This window comes from Caretta caretta, chromosome 14, assembly GCF_965140235.1.
Source record: "Caretta caretta isolate rCarCar2 chromosome 14, rCarCar1.hap1, whole genome shotgun sequence".
In the NCBI taxonomy this organism is placed as follows: domain Eukaryota; kingdom Metazoa; phylum Chordata; order Testudines; family Cheloniidae; genus Caretta; species Caretta caretta.
The window spans coordinates 26,102,896-26,117,487 of record NC_134219.1 but is presented as its reverse complement, the minus strand read 5'-3'; the positions used below and the strand labels follow the sequence as shown (position 1 = coordinate 26,117,487).

The 14,592-nt window shown below is 45.8% G+C and overlaps 1 protein-coding gene across 14 annotated transcripts in view; it reads left to right on the top strand.

Moving 5' to 3' along the window:
• The window catches only part of MAP2K4 (mitogen-activated protein kinase kinase 4), a 194,180-nt gene extending 185,768 nt beyond the window's left edge, over nucleotides 1–8,412 (top strand). For all 14 annotated transcript variants that reach the window (XM_048817305.2, XM_048817290.2, XM_048817286.2 and 11 more), the window contains 2 exons: nucleotides 2,641–2,686; nucleotides 5,340–8,412. In XM_048817305.2, the coding sequence (XP_048673262.1) occupies nucleotides 2,641–2,686; nucleotides 5,340–5,453 (160 nt within the window). In that variant the 3' untranslated portion in view covers nucleotides 5,454–8,412. The remainder of the gene's footprint in view (nucleotides 1–2,640; nucleotides 2,687–5,339) is intronic.
• The last annotated feature ends 6,180 nt before the right edge of the window (nucleotides 8,413–14,592 follow it).

Here is a 14,592-nt window from a genome sequence, read left to right as displayed (position 1 = left end):
CTCACTGTGGCAGGGTGAGTGTTTAGTGCTGTTGCTCTGTAGTGTCTCTTTGCAGGGCTTAGTGGCATCTTTCCAGCACTCTGGACGTGTGTGGGTTAAGAACGGTGCCCTAGGTGGCCTGCCCAATATGCCTCCTGAAGAAATGGCTCTTGTGCCCAGCTGATTGCGGCTCTGGATATGGCGCAGGGGCTCTACACGTTGCATTCTCACATCATGCACATGGGCAAATTCTGCCCCGGCATCCCTGGCCCTGGAAGGTCCCCTGGCAGTGGAGTTGGCAGACACCTCTTGTGCAGCTGGGAGCCCAGCTGTGCAGTGTCTCCCTGGGTGCCAGCAGGCAGGGGCAAATGGGGATGGGGGAAGCAAGCCATGGTGACATTAGAGGATCTGCTCCTGTGCCCCTTGGCTCCCTCTCCCTCCCGCCAGCCTGGGAGACAGCATCAGGAGCAGCTTGAATAGGAGGCAGGGTGTCCCTCCTCACAAACCCTGCAGCTTCCAATGGCTGCAGCGTCTCTCTTTCAGGCATAGGAGATTGGGGGGACAGGAGGCTGTGGCAGAAGGTGTACCGGGTGAATCAATCAGTAGGGTCAGGTGCAACTGGGGATTTCAAGGAGCATGGTGGATACTTCTTCCTACCCTGTGTTGGAGGGAGGATGCTGTGGGCCAGCCATAATGATCTGTCTGACTGGGGTGCCAGGATGGTGGAGGAGGGGGACAGGAGACGCAAGTTCATGGGGGATAGATCGATCAGTGGCTATTAGCTAAGATGATCAGGGATGCAACCCCATGCTCTGGGTGTCCCTAAACCTCTGACTGCCAGAAGCTGGGACTGGATGACACAGGATGGATCACTCGATAAATTTCCCGGTTCTGTTCATTCCCTCTGAAGCACCTGGCATTGGCCACTGTCAGAAGACAGGATACTGGAGGGACCATTGGCCTGACCCAGTATGACTGTTCTTATGTCCCTAAGCCTTTGGGCAGGGCTGTCTCCTCTGATGTGGTGTGTGCAGCTGATGGGGCCGGGCACAAATAATCATCGGTACTAACACTCTGCTGCTCCCCTTGGGAGGGAGCACATCAGAGCTACAGGAGTCTGTGCAGCATCACAGCCCGTGCAGCTTCCCATGCCATCGCCTGTGCTCAGCCTGGGTACACAGGCTGGAGGAGTGGATCTGGCCCAAAATGCATCAAACACTTCCCCCTCCTCCCTAGGACATGTGCCTCCTTTCCGTGAGGCCTTCGTCCTTCCTCCCTTCACTTGTGTGTTTTTTTGTTTTTTTTTTTAAACCAAGGAAATTTAATTGTAAAATAAAATAGCGACTGCAGGGCAGAGCCTCTGAACAGTGCACCCGGCCGGGGACAGAGCCTCGTGGTGCTGAGTGGGCTGTAGCACGCAGTGACAGGGCACACACGCAGCAGGGGCAAAATGCTCTGTGCAGAGCTGAGAACCCACAGTTGGCTTGTCTTTCTGATCTGGCCTGGTTAGTCACTGCCTATGTTCTTCTTGTGCTTTGACTACATCCTCGCACAGTGACCTTACAGCCCTGGCCTCTGCTTGTCCACAAGCACACCCAGCCTTCCCAGGGACACCAGATGCTGCTTCCTGCAATTGTGTCCCACCCCTGCCCCAATGGGCAAGATGATAGCTCTGAGCAGTCAGTCCTTCAGTGTGCTGGGGTCTGGGAGATGGACACTGGTGATCTAGGAACTGTGTCGAGTTCACTGGTCAGCCTCCAAATGGCTCTTGGAGAGCAATAACTTTGGGCAACATTGGCACCCCTGGCCCAGTTAAAAGGTCTTTACCCAATCGTCAGCCTCTGGAGCTGCCCAGAGCTGTAGTCTGGAGGACGGGGAGGGTGTAGTTGCTATAAAGTGTAACAAGGCTGTGATCCCTAGTAAGTGCAGGGTTCATTGTCCTCTGACTAGCTGCTGAGGCTCTGGCTCTGTGCACATACTGACCCTCCCAGCCTGCAGGATCCATGGAACCGCCTTGTGTCGGTGACTGGAGCAGGTCACTGACCTCGTGTTTGTGTGTCTGGGATACGCCTCTGCAATAGGAGCCTGAGTGTCTCCCTACAGTGAGTCCACTGGGGGTTGTGGCAGAGCTTCCCTGATTTCACCCTGGGATTAACAGCTCACTTAGCCCTGGTCTACACGGTAAACGTATGTTGGTATAACTACGTCGCTCAGGGGTGTGGAGTCGTTATACTGACCGAATCCCTCGTGTAGACAGCGCTGTGTTGCTTCTCTCATCAACGTAGCTCCCACCTCTTGGGGAGGTGGATTAACCACACTGACAGGAGAAGCTCTCTTGTTGGTGTAGGTAGTGTCTTCACTAAGCGCTACAGTGGCGCAGCTGCACTGGTGCAGTGCTTTAAGTGTGGACAAGCCCTGACAACGTGCTTCCCCCACTGTGGAAATGAGGCGAGTTTAAGCGTAGGGGTATATTCCAAGAGCCAAATTCTTAGACTCTGGACAATAGTCTGGTGAGTGGGGCTATCAGCATAGCTAGCCGGGTCATGGGCCCCGGATCTATACAATGGGTTCAGTTTCGTGTGCCATACACAGCTAATGTTTAATCTCTTTGGAATGTGTTTACAAATCTGCCTTTTCCTAATCCTTTTTCTGATTTATTAGCCTTACAAAGGACGAATCCAAAAGGCCAAAGTATAAAGAGCTTCTGGTAAGTGTGGAGGTGTTTGAGTGGGCGGGCTGAAGGGACGGAATGATTGCAACTGTTCTCTATTGCCTGATATCAAACAGTGGGATCAAGGCTGCATGTTTATGTATGAAAGTGCTGTTTTCTCGGGTGATCGGTATAGTGTGGGCTGTACACCTGCAGGGAGCTATCTCCTTAAACGCCATTATCCTTCCTTCTGCGTGGAACACTGTGCTGCCTGAGGAGCTGCATGAAATAGGCATAGAGCTCCACGAGCAGCTACAGGGATTTCCTCCTCTCACGTTTGAAGCACAAGATGGCTTCCAGGTGGCATGTCCACCCAGGATTTGGCATCCTGTGGCAAAAAATCCCCTGCACCCCGGGCACTGCCAGAATGACAGCTTTTCCGTAAAGGAGCGTGGATCCCAAGGCCCTGGCTCAGAAAGGTATTTAAGCACATGCCTAACTTTAGCCAATTGTAATTGAAGTCAGTGAGAAGTCGTCCTGCGAGGCTTGTGCTTACATACCTTGGTGAATCAGGGCCTAAATTCTGAACAAATCCATAAATAAATCCACTTAAGTGCCAAGTTAAAAAGTCCCCTAGAAAATGGCTTTTGCTCCCCCTGGTGGCTGTGCAGCAGCAGTTCACTAACCTGCCAGTCCTAGGGAGTTCTTTGATGTCCACAGAGGAGCTGGAGATGGTGAAACTTTTGTTCAATGAAACTTGTGTAAATGTCCACTCACTTTTAAATCCTGGGCGATAGTCAACATTTGCCACATAGTTTCTCCAGAGGTGGAACAAATAATAGGAGTGTAAGGAGCAAACCAGCACCCCCTTTCAGGTTAGTGGCGTCAACACTCTGCAAATGATCATATTATAGCAAATCAGCTAACTGAACTCAGGTGAGACCAAATTCACACGGCACTGTACACGGGTTCAAACAGAAATGTGCCCCTCAAATACCACCCTGGCCTGTGGTCCTCAGATCTCGGAGCTCAGCAGGCTCAGGTCCTGGCTGGGAGACACTGTCAGGGATCAAATAGCCACGGTGTGTTCAGTGCTCTGCAGCCCTCAGGCTCTGCCACAAGGACAGTGCAGTCACAAGGCTGCACGCTGTGGGAGGGCCCGAGGAAAGTGTTGTTAGCTAAAGTCTTCTCTGCTCTACAGTTAACATTCATGTTGGGGAACCTGCTAAAACTCCAGGTTCTCTTAACATGGCTGTACCATGATTTGGGGACGTGTGCACAGCAAACCAAACCACAGCTGCTACAAGTGGATTCTTCTCCCTGCGGTAATTGGAGAGCAGACAGTTCTCTCCCGCAAGGGAAGCTCAGGTTGCCGCAGAAAGGGCTGCAGATGACTCAGTCGGTGGCTGAGCCAGTGCCAAGCCACCATTCCTGAAGTCCTGCCCAGTAGAGTGTTGGGGCAGTGGCTGCTGGAAACTCCATCTCCAGATGGCAAGTCTGGCGTAGGAAGTCACTAAGGATCCCATGTAGGTTCTCAGGAGGTGGGGATAGTGCCCTGGTCCCAGTCCCATTTGGCTAATTACATTTTTCTGGAATTCCCTCGCCAGTTTCATGTGACTGTGTCATCTATGTCACTCCTTGGTCTGCCCAGGGCTGCTGAGCAGTCTAGGGTCCGGGAGGGTGAGGAGCACAGGGACTGATGGAGACCCCAATCAGTACAGACCATCCCTTCCCACAGAACTCTCAGTCTCATCACCTTGTTAGTCACTGGTCCCCCTGCAATGCTGTGTTGGCTGTAGCCAGTGTGGCCTTCTAGATGAAGCACTGGACTGGGACTCGGGAGATCTGGGTTCTGTTCCCAGCTCTGCTGCTGGTCTGTTGGGTGACCTTGGGCAAGTCACGTCCCTGTTCTGTGCCTCAGTTTCCCCATCTGTAAAGTGGAACTAATATTGACCTTTTTCATAAAGCATTTTGAGATCATATGGAGATACAAGGACTAAGTATTACAGTAGAACCTCAGAGTTACGAACACCAGATTTATGAACTGACCAGTCAACCACACATCCCATTCGGATCTGGAAGTACGCAATCAGGCAGCAGCAAAGACCCAAAAAAAAAAAAAAGCAAACAGTACAGTACTGTGTTCAATGTAAACTGCTAAAAAGATAAAGGGAAAGTTGGAAAAAGAAAGATTTGACAAGGTAAGGAAACTTTCTGTGCTTGTTTCACTTAAATCAAGATGGCTAAAACAGCATTTTTCTTCTGCATAGTAAAGTTAAGTTCCAAAGCTGTATTAAGTCAATGTTCAGTTGTAAATTTTTAAAAAAACTGTAACGTTTTGTTCAGAGTTATGAAGAACCTCCATTCCTGAGGGGTTGGGAACTCTGAGATTTTACTGTATTATTATTATTGTTGTTATTATTCCCACTTCACTACTTCTGAGGCAGAATTTCCCAACCCCTGGCAACATCCCCATGTAAGTTACCCCGGAAACATATTGTAATTCATTATATTGTTGGTTTAAGAAATGGAGTTCCCTTCCTTTAAATGCCATCAGAGCAGATTGTACCTGGAGTCCTACGATGTAACTACCCAGCTCCCACTGTATCTGGGAGCAGGCGAATCCCTGTGCTGTACCAGTTTCTACTGGGGCCTCAATTTTATGTCACAAAAGGGAAACTAACTTTATTGTTCCCTTCTTGGCTTCCAGAAACATCCCTTCATTCTGATGTACGAAGAGCGCACAGTGGATGTGGCATGCTACGTCTGCAAAATCCTGGATCAGATGCCAACAACTCCCAGCTCTCCGATGTATGTTGATTGACACTGCTGCTTCATCCAACTCTAGAGAAAGGGCTGAGAGAAAACAAGCTGTAAAGAATTTTCATCACATATTGCAGTGTTTTTAATGCTCGCCCAGACACCATGTGCAATAATATTGGTGTTATTTCCATCCTGTCTGTATACTATTGTCACATATAAAGTGCATCCCTGTAATACCTGATCACACAGTGTTAGTGTTGGTCAAAGAGAGACCTCGTCTTGCTCTTTTGTGGACATATTCATAAAATGTGGAAATAAGTACATTTATTTGTTGACCGTGATTGGATAGCACCTAAAATTCATTTCTAGACTCAAAACTTGGAGACTTCTCAGCGGCTACTGGAAAGATTTTTCTCTCAAACTCTTCCAATTATTGTTTCAAGTAATAATAATAATAATAATAAAAAAGTTAGGCGTTGTTTGTCTGAACATAATGAGACTTTGCCTGGAGGAGGAAGAACTTGCATAACCAACAAGATACGTTGCCTCCTGGAGTTGGAAAGGCAAAGGAGGATTTTATTCTTCACAAAGTGCAATAGATTTACTGTTATGAAATTCTGTTGCTTTACAGTCGTAGTGTATTTTCTGGGGACAGTGCTCAGCTGAACTCCCTGTTAAAGAGAGATCATGTTAAATATAGTGAATATGTCTTTACCAAAAATATGTTGCATTGAAAGATGCTAACATTAAAATATTCAGAGATGAGACATAATGTATTCTTCTCTCCTTTACCAAGCCAGCCACTCTTCATTATAACTAGGTGTCCTGTACATTGTTACCTGCTAAGATAAGACCTTTGACCTGAAAAATTATTAAACTACTCAATTGAATTTAACCCGCTTGTGACCTGATTTATAGCTGCACGATGCTCACTAGCTGGCTTTGCTTTTACTCCAAAAAGTGCAGTGTATAGACTCTACAACTGTTTTTGATAAGCCACAATTTAATCAATCTCGTGATTATTCAGTAAATATTTATAATTCCTCTCCTGTTCCAAAACCATAATCTAGCACTTTTTCACAGACCACAAGGCACTCCTTATCAGTCTAGTATCTGTCACAAGACCAAATCTCTATGACTTTGCCTCCAGCCATCTGTATCCAGGACTAGGATTGAGAGCCCTTCTCCTCCAACTTGGCTGTGGCTATGCATACTGCTGCAAATAATATATTCTGTTTAGTTTGTCTGATATTTCAATTCTTTTTTTTTTTGTGTAAGTTCAACCTCTTCTGTGATTCTGAGTGGCCCTAATTATATTCAGGTCCGAATTGCACTTGAATTGGTCAGTGCACACTGAAAGTCTGGGTTCCCTGGAAATCAGATTGGCCTTTTAGCATCCAAGATGTGCTGTTCTGGCCAACCATTAAACTCTAGAGCTGGTCAGCATTTTTGAAATTTGGTCTCTTTTTAAAAATGACAAATTTCATGAAAACATTTTGATTTTTTCAAAATGTTACATTTTTCAGAAATGGTTAGATTGCAAATGACAAACTAGTACGTGTGGCTGGGCCTGGAAAAAGAGTTCCCAGTTTTCATTTTGTGATTTTCAATTGGTTGGTCTAGCCACTTAGTGAGGTTTTCTCAAAATCAGAATGTTCCATTCTCATAAATGGTTCTTGGAAAATTTGGAAAACAAAACTTGGAGGGTTAGAAACATAATGGGAAAAGCTGCCGCATTGCTGGAATTCTTGTGGAATGTTTCCCCACTTTTCAACCAGCTCTACCAAACACAGAGGCTATGACAAGACAGCTGGAAAACAGCACCCAGCCCCTATGCCCTCCATGTATTCTCAGCTGAGAAAGGACAGAGCGAAGTCTGTAACCAAACAGGAGCACTGTACTATTGCCCTTCACTCACAGCACTTCTCCAGATTCTTCAGTGATGTCTTCGTGTGTGGCCTTGAGGCATGGCTCTGTTCCTAGCTTGCCCAAGTTAGCTGTCCTGAGCAATTGCTTTCTGATACTGCCGAGTGTTCACATCCAGACATGTTGGGCCTGCTTCTCTAGGGCACTGAGTGTCTTCAACTTCTACTGAAGTCTATAGGAAATCAGGGTTCTGAGCCCCTCACAGGCTCAGGTCCATTGTGTATTGTATTCCTGAAGCCCCTGTCTGTCATGTGTGGCCAGAACATCATGCAGGGGCGAAAGCTTTGCCTGTCTATGCTGGCAAAGAGAAAACCAAATTCTCTTAATCAATGAATTGGTTCCCTACACCTTCAATTAATCAGATAAGACTAACTTGAAAGTATTAGCTGCAAAATATCAAGAGAGCAAAACATGATGTCATCTAATCCTGTCCTGGCATCACTATGGTAACAAATTTCCCCCTAGACCCTCACACTGGGAAATTTCCACCTGTTCACTTGGCAAATTGCAGTATCCGTAGCCATCCCCTGCAAGCACGTGTCGCCCTGCTCCCTTCCCCAACCCCATCCCACCATCCTTAGCAGTATCATCAAGTTTCCATTCAGCCAATGGGAAATGGAGATTAGATGCTTTGAATTCCCAGGGTCAAAGCCAGGTTCAAAATGTGCTGTGGCATGGATGGCTGTACAGAAAGGCAAATCTAGGATGTTAATCACAGGTTGTTATAAACTATTAAGAGTGCAGCATTTATTACAATGTATCTTTATTTTTTTTAAAAAAAAGGTGTATAGTGTTCAGAAGCTGTGAAAATAGTGTAAGAACTGTACATTGTGAGCGCTGGTTATTTTTCTTGTACCATAGACAAATGTATAAAAATGATCACGAAGCTGATGTCCAGGGATGTTGCCTTGTTGTCTGTACAATGGAGCTTGGTAACGTAAATTGCTTTAAAGAGCTCCGGAATATTTTCTCCTATATTCTGGTTTGACTTCCTCCTCCATTTAAGACATTATACATGGAATCGGAGTGCCTGTGTGAGAGTTCTATCCTTTTGCCTGCAGGACAGTTGTAATAAAACTAGGATGGGACTGTGACCTTGTTATTTTTATTTTATAAGGTCAGAGACACAGTGGGGGAGATCCAGTAAACGCTATTGAAATACACAATCTCTATCCCCTTCATGCAGCTGTATTCTGGGGACATCGACCCATATACAATGCAGCCTTTGTTTCTAAATCTGTTGTCAAATAAAAATCAAGTCTCCAAGGGCTCCCCTGCTCTCTCTTCCTTCACCTACTGCAGCGGCAGGGGCTCGGCTGGTCTGGCAGTTGCTGTGTGCTATCAGCTGTTGCTCTAAGGTTTTGGGGGAGCAAACTACACAGTTGTCCCTATTTGCTGCCCCACAAACCATTTTGCTGTCTTAAGGCACTTCATGCCTTTCCCAGGACGACAGAGGGTCAGGCCTTTGCTGTAGATCACCACTAAAGTATTGTTGCCCCTTTGGACCAAGCAATTAGCCGATATTTGGGGCCTTGCCAGGTTCTTTCTGTTTGGAGCAGAGGTTGGTAATATGAGTCAGGTCTATTTTTTGGTGCAATCCTGTACAAGGAATGTATGTAAAGTCCTGTTTCCCTGAATGCTGTAGGAACAAACAATAGGCAGTTTCCTTGCTTAGACATCCCCAGCTGCCTTTCCAGCGTGTTCCATGACCCAGAAGCTCTGCTTGTTTCTCAGTGTCTGCTCGATGTCTCCTGGCTTTCCCTCTCACACACAGTTTGTCCAACATTCCTTTAGCCCCTGCATTTGCAACCAGTCAGGAAAACCCCTCTTTTTCTCCTTGGATTAATTCTTGCTCAGGCCTTGACATGTGGCCCAGGGCCTTGGGCGTTAAAAGACACTTAATGGCTCCTTCCATGTAGCCATAATGAAGGGTGCATAGCACATCCATTGGCGGTAACTACATGTGTTTGTCTAATGATCAAAGACCCTAATCTGAGCCATTCACATCTTCCAACATAATAGTAGACGCCAGTCCATATAAGGGGGCCAATTCTGATCACACATAGTTGTTTACACTGGTGTAACTCCACTGCACTGGAATTACAGCTGATTTACATGGTCCATTGTTTCATGGCAGTGATTTTAGCTGTAAATATGATTGTTGGCTTCTGCCCAGTGCTGAGTTGCCAGTCCCGCTCCATGATTCCCTTTGCAGAAGCAGACTTGCTTCTTTTCCATTCTCTTCTTTCATTCTCTCCCGTCACAGATTGAGGTCTTCCTATCCTGCCTTTCATTAAACTCACCACATGGGTGTGATCTGTGTTTTCACTCAGTCACCCTGGCTATTATTGGCAACCACACTGCTGGTCCTCTGTCCTCGAGCACCCTTTATATAGAACTGCAGGAACAGCTGGGACTCGGGAGGGTCATCGGGAAGTTAGTGACATCGGGCTGCAGAAATAGCAGGCTCCATACAGTGAAGTTTTGCCTCATCCAAGGAGTGGGATGAGTGCCTGTCCATGCAGCAACTGGCGCAGTAAAGGCCCAGGTTCAATGGTATCTGGGGAGTTCATCTGCATCACTCCATGTTAACCTTGTGGGAGGCAGGCGGCCATGTGGCTCAGAGGGATCCTGGTCCCCTGTCGTGTTTTGCCAGCAGTGCTAGGCCCTTTCCTGATTGCTCACAATTGCAGCCTCTCCTTCTTGCTCCAGAGCTCTGGCAGGCAGCCCTTTGCTTCAGGACCTGCTCTCCGCTGTGCTCTTGGTACCGGAGCACATCAGCAAGTAACATCTGGGTACTCTGCATCCCTCTGAACTATATGCGCCTCCACCCTTCCCTTTCTTTTCTGATGAAGATTAACCTCATTCTCCCCTCAATAGCTCTCCTCTTCATACCGTTGGTGGGTGTGTCTGCAACTACCAATTCGAGCTCTTTCCAATACCCCAAATTGCACGGTCCATCCCTCACACACACACACAGCAGTGAGTGTTCTGGCCCCTAAGGCGCGGCTGGTGTTTCTGCTGTCTTACTCTACGGATACAGCCCAGGAATATGCTGCTTTTCTCATCTCTGTTCATTTGACAAGTTCTATTTTCAATAAAAGCCACGTTGATTGGCATTAATTCTATTACCCCCACCCCTTTAATTCTTAATTAATCAAGGCCCATGTCAACTATTCCGTTATTTTGTACAGGATTGTTGTCAGGCTGACAGGCCTGACCTGAGGCATCCCCTTGTTAGGGAGCTTATTCCTTCACCCACTCACTTCCCTGGTCCTTCTCGCATGAACAGAGAGCAACAATACCCGAAGTCGAAAGGTGCAAACAATTCGATGTTTATTGGGGTGAACTTCTAGCAAGCATGATTCTAGTTTCCTTCCTTAGTGTCCCCCTTCCCAGCTCTGACACCACAGAGCCTTACACCTGTGTCCCTGTTCCCATTCCTGCCCTTAGCCAAACATGATTCCAATTTCCCCAGCCCCATTCCCTGTTCCCATTTCCCCCACTCGCATGCCCACCCCCACCCCCCACTTCCTGATTGACTGCAGACTATATAGTAAAACTTGAGTTCTGCTTAGCTATACCTTAACCAATCATGTTCCTGAAATTTAACTAACCAATCCTAACGTATTGTAACATGATTATGTACCCAATTATATCCCACCACCTTAGTTAGTTTACACCCAGCAAAATTAATTATACAGCAGACAGAAACAATCACAGAACCAGACAGAGATTATACAGACAAACAATAGCAAAGTGGGAACTATAATGACAAAACAATACAGAAGTGAGGATTTCACATCGCAGCTATTGATAAGAGAGTTCTTGCCAGACAGGATGCTATCAAACTAAGTTTCCTTTTACATTTTCTAGGCACTTCCCTTTCTCTGGAGGTGATAGGAATACAGTCTTGTCCTGATAGTGCCAAACAGCCCAATAGCACCTTCTTTCAATGTGACTAGTTTGGAATGTGAGGATGTGACCAGTCGCTTCCCAGCTTATTGCTGCCTCTGTTGCTTAGCCAAAGGCCTTAGCCTAAGAACAGGGCCTCAGACGGTCACAGTAAGAGAAGGCCCTTACACTGGCAGACAGTGATTTTGATTCTTTCTTTTATACCTCTATCACTAGCCAAATGATAAGAATACACCTAAATTCTTAGAGTATAGGTCTATAGAGTATAGACAGACCTGAATATCTATATCCTAACACCCATTTACCCTTTTTTATTGTATTGTCACAACATTAGCTTTCTTCCAGTCCTCTGTATTTTCCCCAGTGTTTTGAGAGTTATTGAAAATCCACATTAACGGTCCAGAGAGCTCCTCGGCCAGCAATTTTAAAACTGGGGTGGAAAATATTGTATCATCATATGATATGACTACATCATTTGGCTTTTTTCCCAAATAGAGAACTAAAATAGTTACTGAACATGTCTGCCTTTGCTGCACCATTGACAAGTCTACCATTTCTGGCTAGTAATGGATCAGTACAATTGTTAGGATTCTTTTTTGTTCCTAAAATACTTAAAAAGACTCCCTCTTACTGTCTTTAACTCTGCTGGCCATAGATTTCTCCTTGAGTCCATTTGCTTCCAGTATAAATTTTCTATCATTCTGAGTTGCTAATTTATTTTAATGATCAACCTCTCCTTTTTTCCCATGTGTTATCTATAACATTTATTTATTTGTTTATAGCTGCCTAGGTTTTTGACCAGTTGTCATGTTTAGGGAGAGCAGTACTTTGAGCCCTCAATCAGCTAAAAGGATGTCTATCTAAATGGCATGCTCTGCTCCTGTACTTCTCTCAGCATGGAATCCTGCAATTCATCCAACTTTTAGGGTGGGGTCTTCAGGTTACAATACATCTGTTTATAACCATGGTTCCTCAGCAGGTCCAACTCAATTTGGTGCCTGCTCTAGACTTCCTTTTGGAGCTGTGACCAGTAGGAAAAAATCAGTGACTCTGAACTATCTCTTTAAAACAAAGTTGTATACAGTGTTGTAACTGTGTTGGTTCCAGGATATTAGAGAGACAAGGTGGGTGAGGTAAAGTATTTTATGGGACCAACTTCTGTTGGTGAGAGAGACAAACTTTCGAGCTCTTCTTCAGGCCTGTGAAAACAAAGTATTATTTATCTATCCACAGCAACATAGCAAACGGAGAAAGGATTTCAAATGACAAAAGGCCTACACACCCATACAGGGGGAGGGACAGCTCAGTGGTTTGAGCGTTGGCCTGCTAAACCTAGGGTTGTGAGTTCAATCCTTGTGGGGGCCAAAATGGATCTGGGACAAAAATTGGGGATTGGTCCTGCTTTGAGCAGGGGGTTGGAGGCTAGATGACCTCCTGAGGTCCCTTCCAACCCTGCTACTCTATGATATTACCTACCTAACTTTAGATTTCCCTCCAGATTTAGGTAGGCCCAATTTACCCCTGATACTCCAACATCTGAGACAGGAGGAACACTGTCTCCACAGCAGTCACTGCTTCCTTCCGACTTCCTCACAGCTTCAGGGCTGAGGCTTTTAACACCACCCACCTCCCAAACTCTTTGTTTCATTTTTCCCACTTGGATGCCCCTCTCCTTCCCTAACTGTTAACAGCCAGCCTGCTAATCAGAACATGATGGGGGTAAAGCTTCAAAGGAGTTGTTACTTAAACACTAGTTTACAGGTTACAGTGATTGGGCTATCTACAGCAATTGACAGTAGGCTCATGCAAAAGCCACTGAAGACTGAATTAACATTTTGCACCCGTGAAGCAGATAGCATGGCAATGGTAGCCAGCTAGTCAAATAGCTACCATATTCATAAAAAATAATACAAGCTGTCTCCTATGTTCTTCACAACACCATAGTTTCTGTTCACACTTGTGGGATGGTAGCTTTTTGGACATCAAGTAAAATGTTCTTAAACAATTCCCAATTATCATTCACATTTTTCTGAGTAAATTATTCGTCCCAGTTGATTTGGCTCTTAATTGTTTTCAGTTTTGTGTTATTGGCTCCTTTAAAGCACCAAGTATATACATTCCTGCTTTGGACTGTATTCTGTTTGCACATTGTATTGTATTCATGTATAGTTAGAGAGCTGTTGCACTGTCCCTTTAAGAGCGGCACAAGGAAGTGACTTTGCTAGACTAGCTCTGTGTGTGTGCTGAGCGCAGAGGGTGTATTGGAGAAGCCTTTTAATAAAACCTGTTCAGTTTACTGTAGCCTGTGTGGCTTTCTAGCCCTGTGAGCAGTCTGTACAGAATCTCTACACACATAACAAATGTGACCAAATCATCCACATTTGTTCCTAAGCTAACACGAATTTTTAGTTCTGTGATCAGTTCCTCTTCATCTGTCAAGACAAGGGCTGATCTAAAATGTCCCCAGGTTGAATGCAACACCTGTTGCACTAGAAAATTAACATTTATAACGTGTAGACGTTCTGAGGCTGTTTTAGTACTGGCAGCATGAGACCTCCAGCATGTGTCACTCGGGTTGGAGTTGCCAGTGTTAACACAGCTTTTTGCCTGCACGTTAGAGATAGGTGCATAAGGAGCTGGTCATCCTGTTCCCTAGTTGTGATTTGGTGGTGTGTAGCCCACACCAAAGAGTACCCCATCTTGTGCTTTATCTGTTAGGACATTGTTCCAAAAGTATTCAAGATCATTTTCTTACAAGTTATCTGTGACTTGGAAAGAAGTAATGCCATTTTGATATAGAGAGCCATTCCCTCTCCCCTTTTGCCCACTTGATCCTTCCTACGTAGATAATAACCATTGATTTTAACATTCCAATCATGGAAATCATCCCACCATGTTTCAGTAATACCAGTTAGGCGCTAGCAAACCGGAGGAGCAAACAGGAGTTTTGCATGGGAGGTCTCCAGGTGAAGGAGGAGCGACTACGTGAGCTGTGGGTGAGTTTGTTGTCCGTTTGTTGTTTGTTTGTTGTGTCTTCTGGCTTACTGTGTGCCTGCTTGACTCACATTCATAGTGTGGTCTGTTTCATGGAGCCATATGCTGAGCTAGGGGCCTGATAGGCCAGGCTGAGAGCATCTTCAGGAAGCTTTAATCCCTAATCCCTTTAAGAGCCCTTAAACAGGGGGCAGAGCTACTCAGGAAGAGGGATTTAAAAAGCCAGCTCCTAAGTGACTGGCAGGAGCTAGCAAACAGGAGTTCTGCAAGGGAGTTTACTTTAAACGTCCACCCCCAGAGAGTATAACAAAACATTTTCAAGTGTGAAAATAATGCAGGCAGGAGTCCAGCAGTGCAGTGGGGCT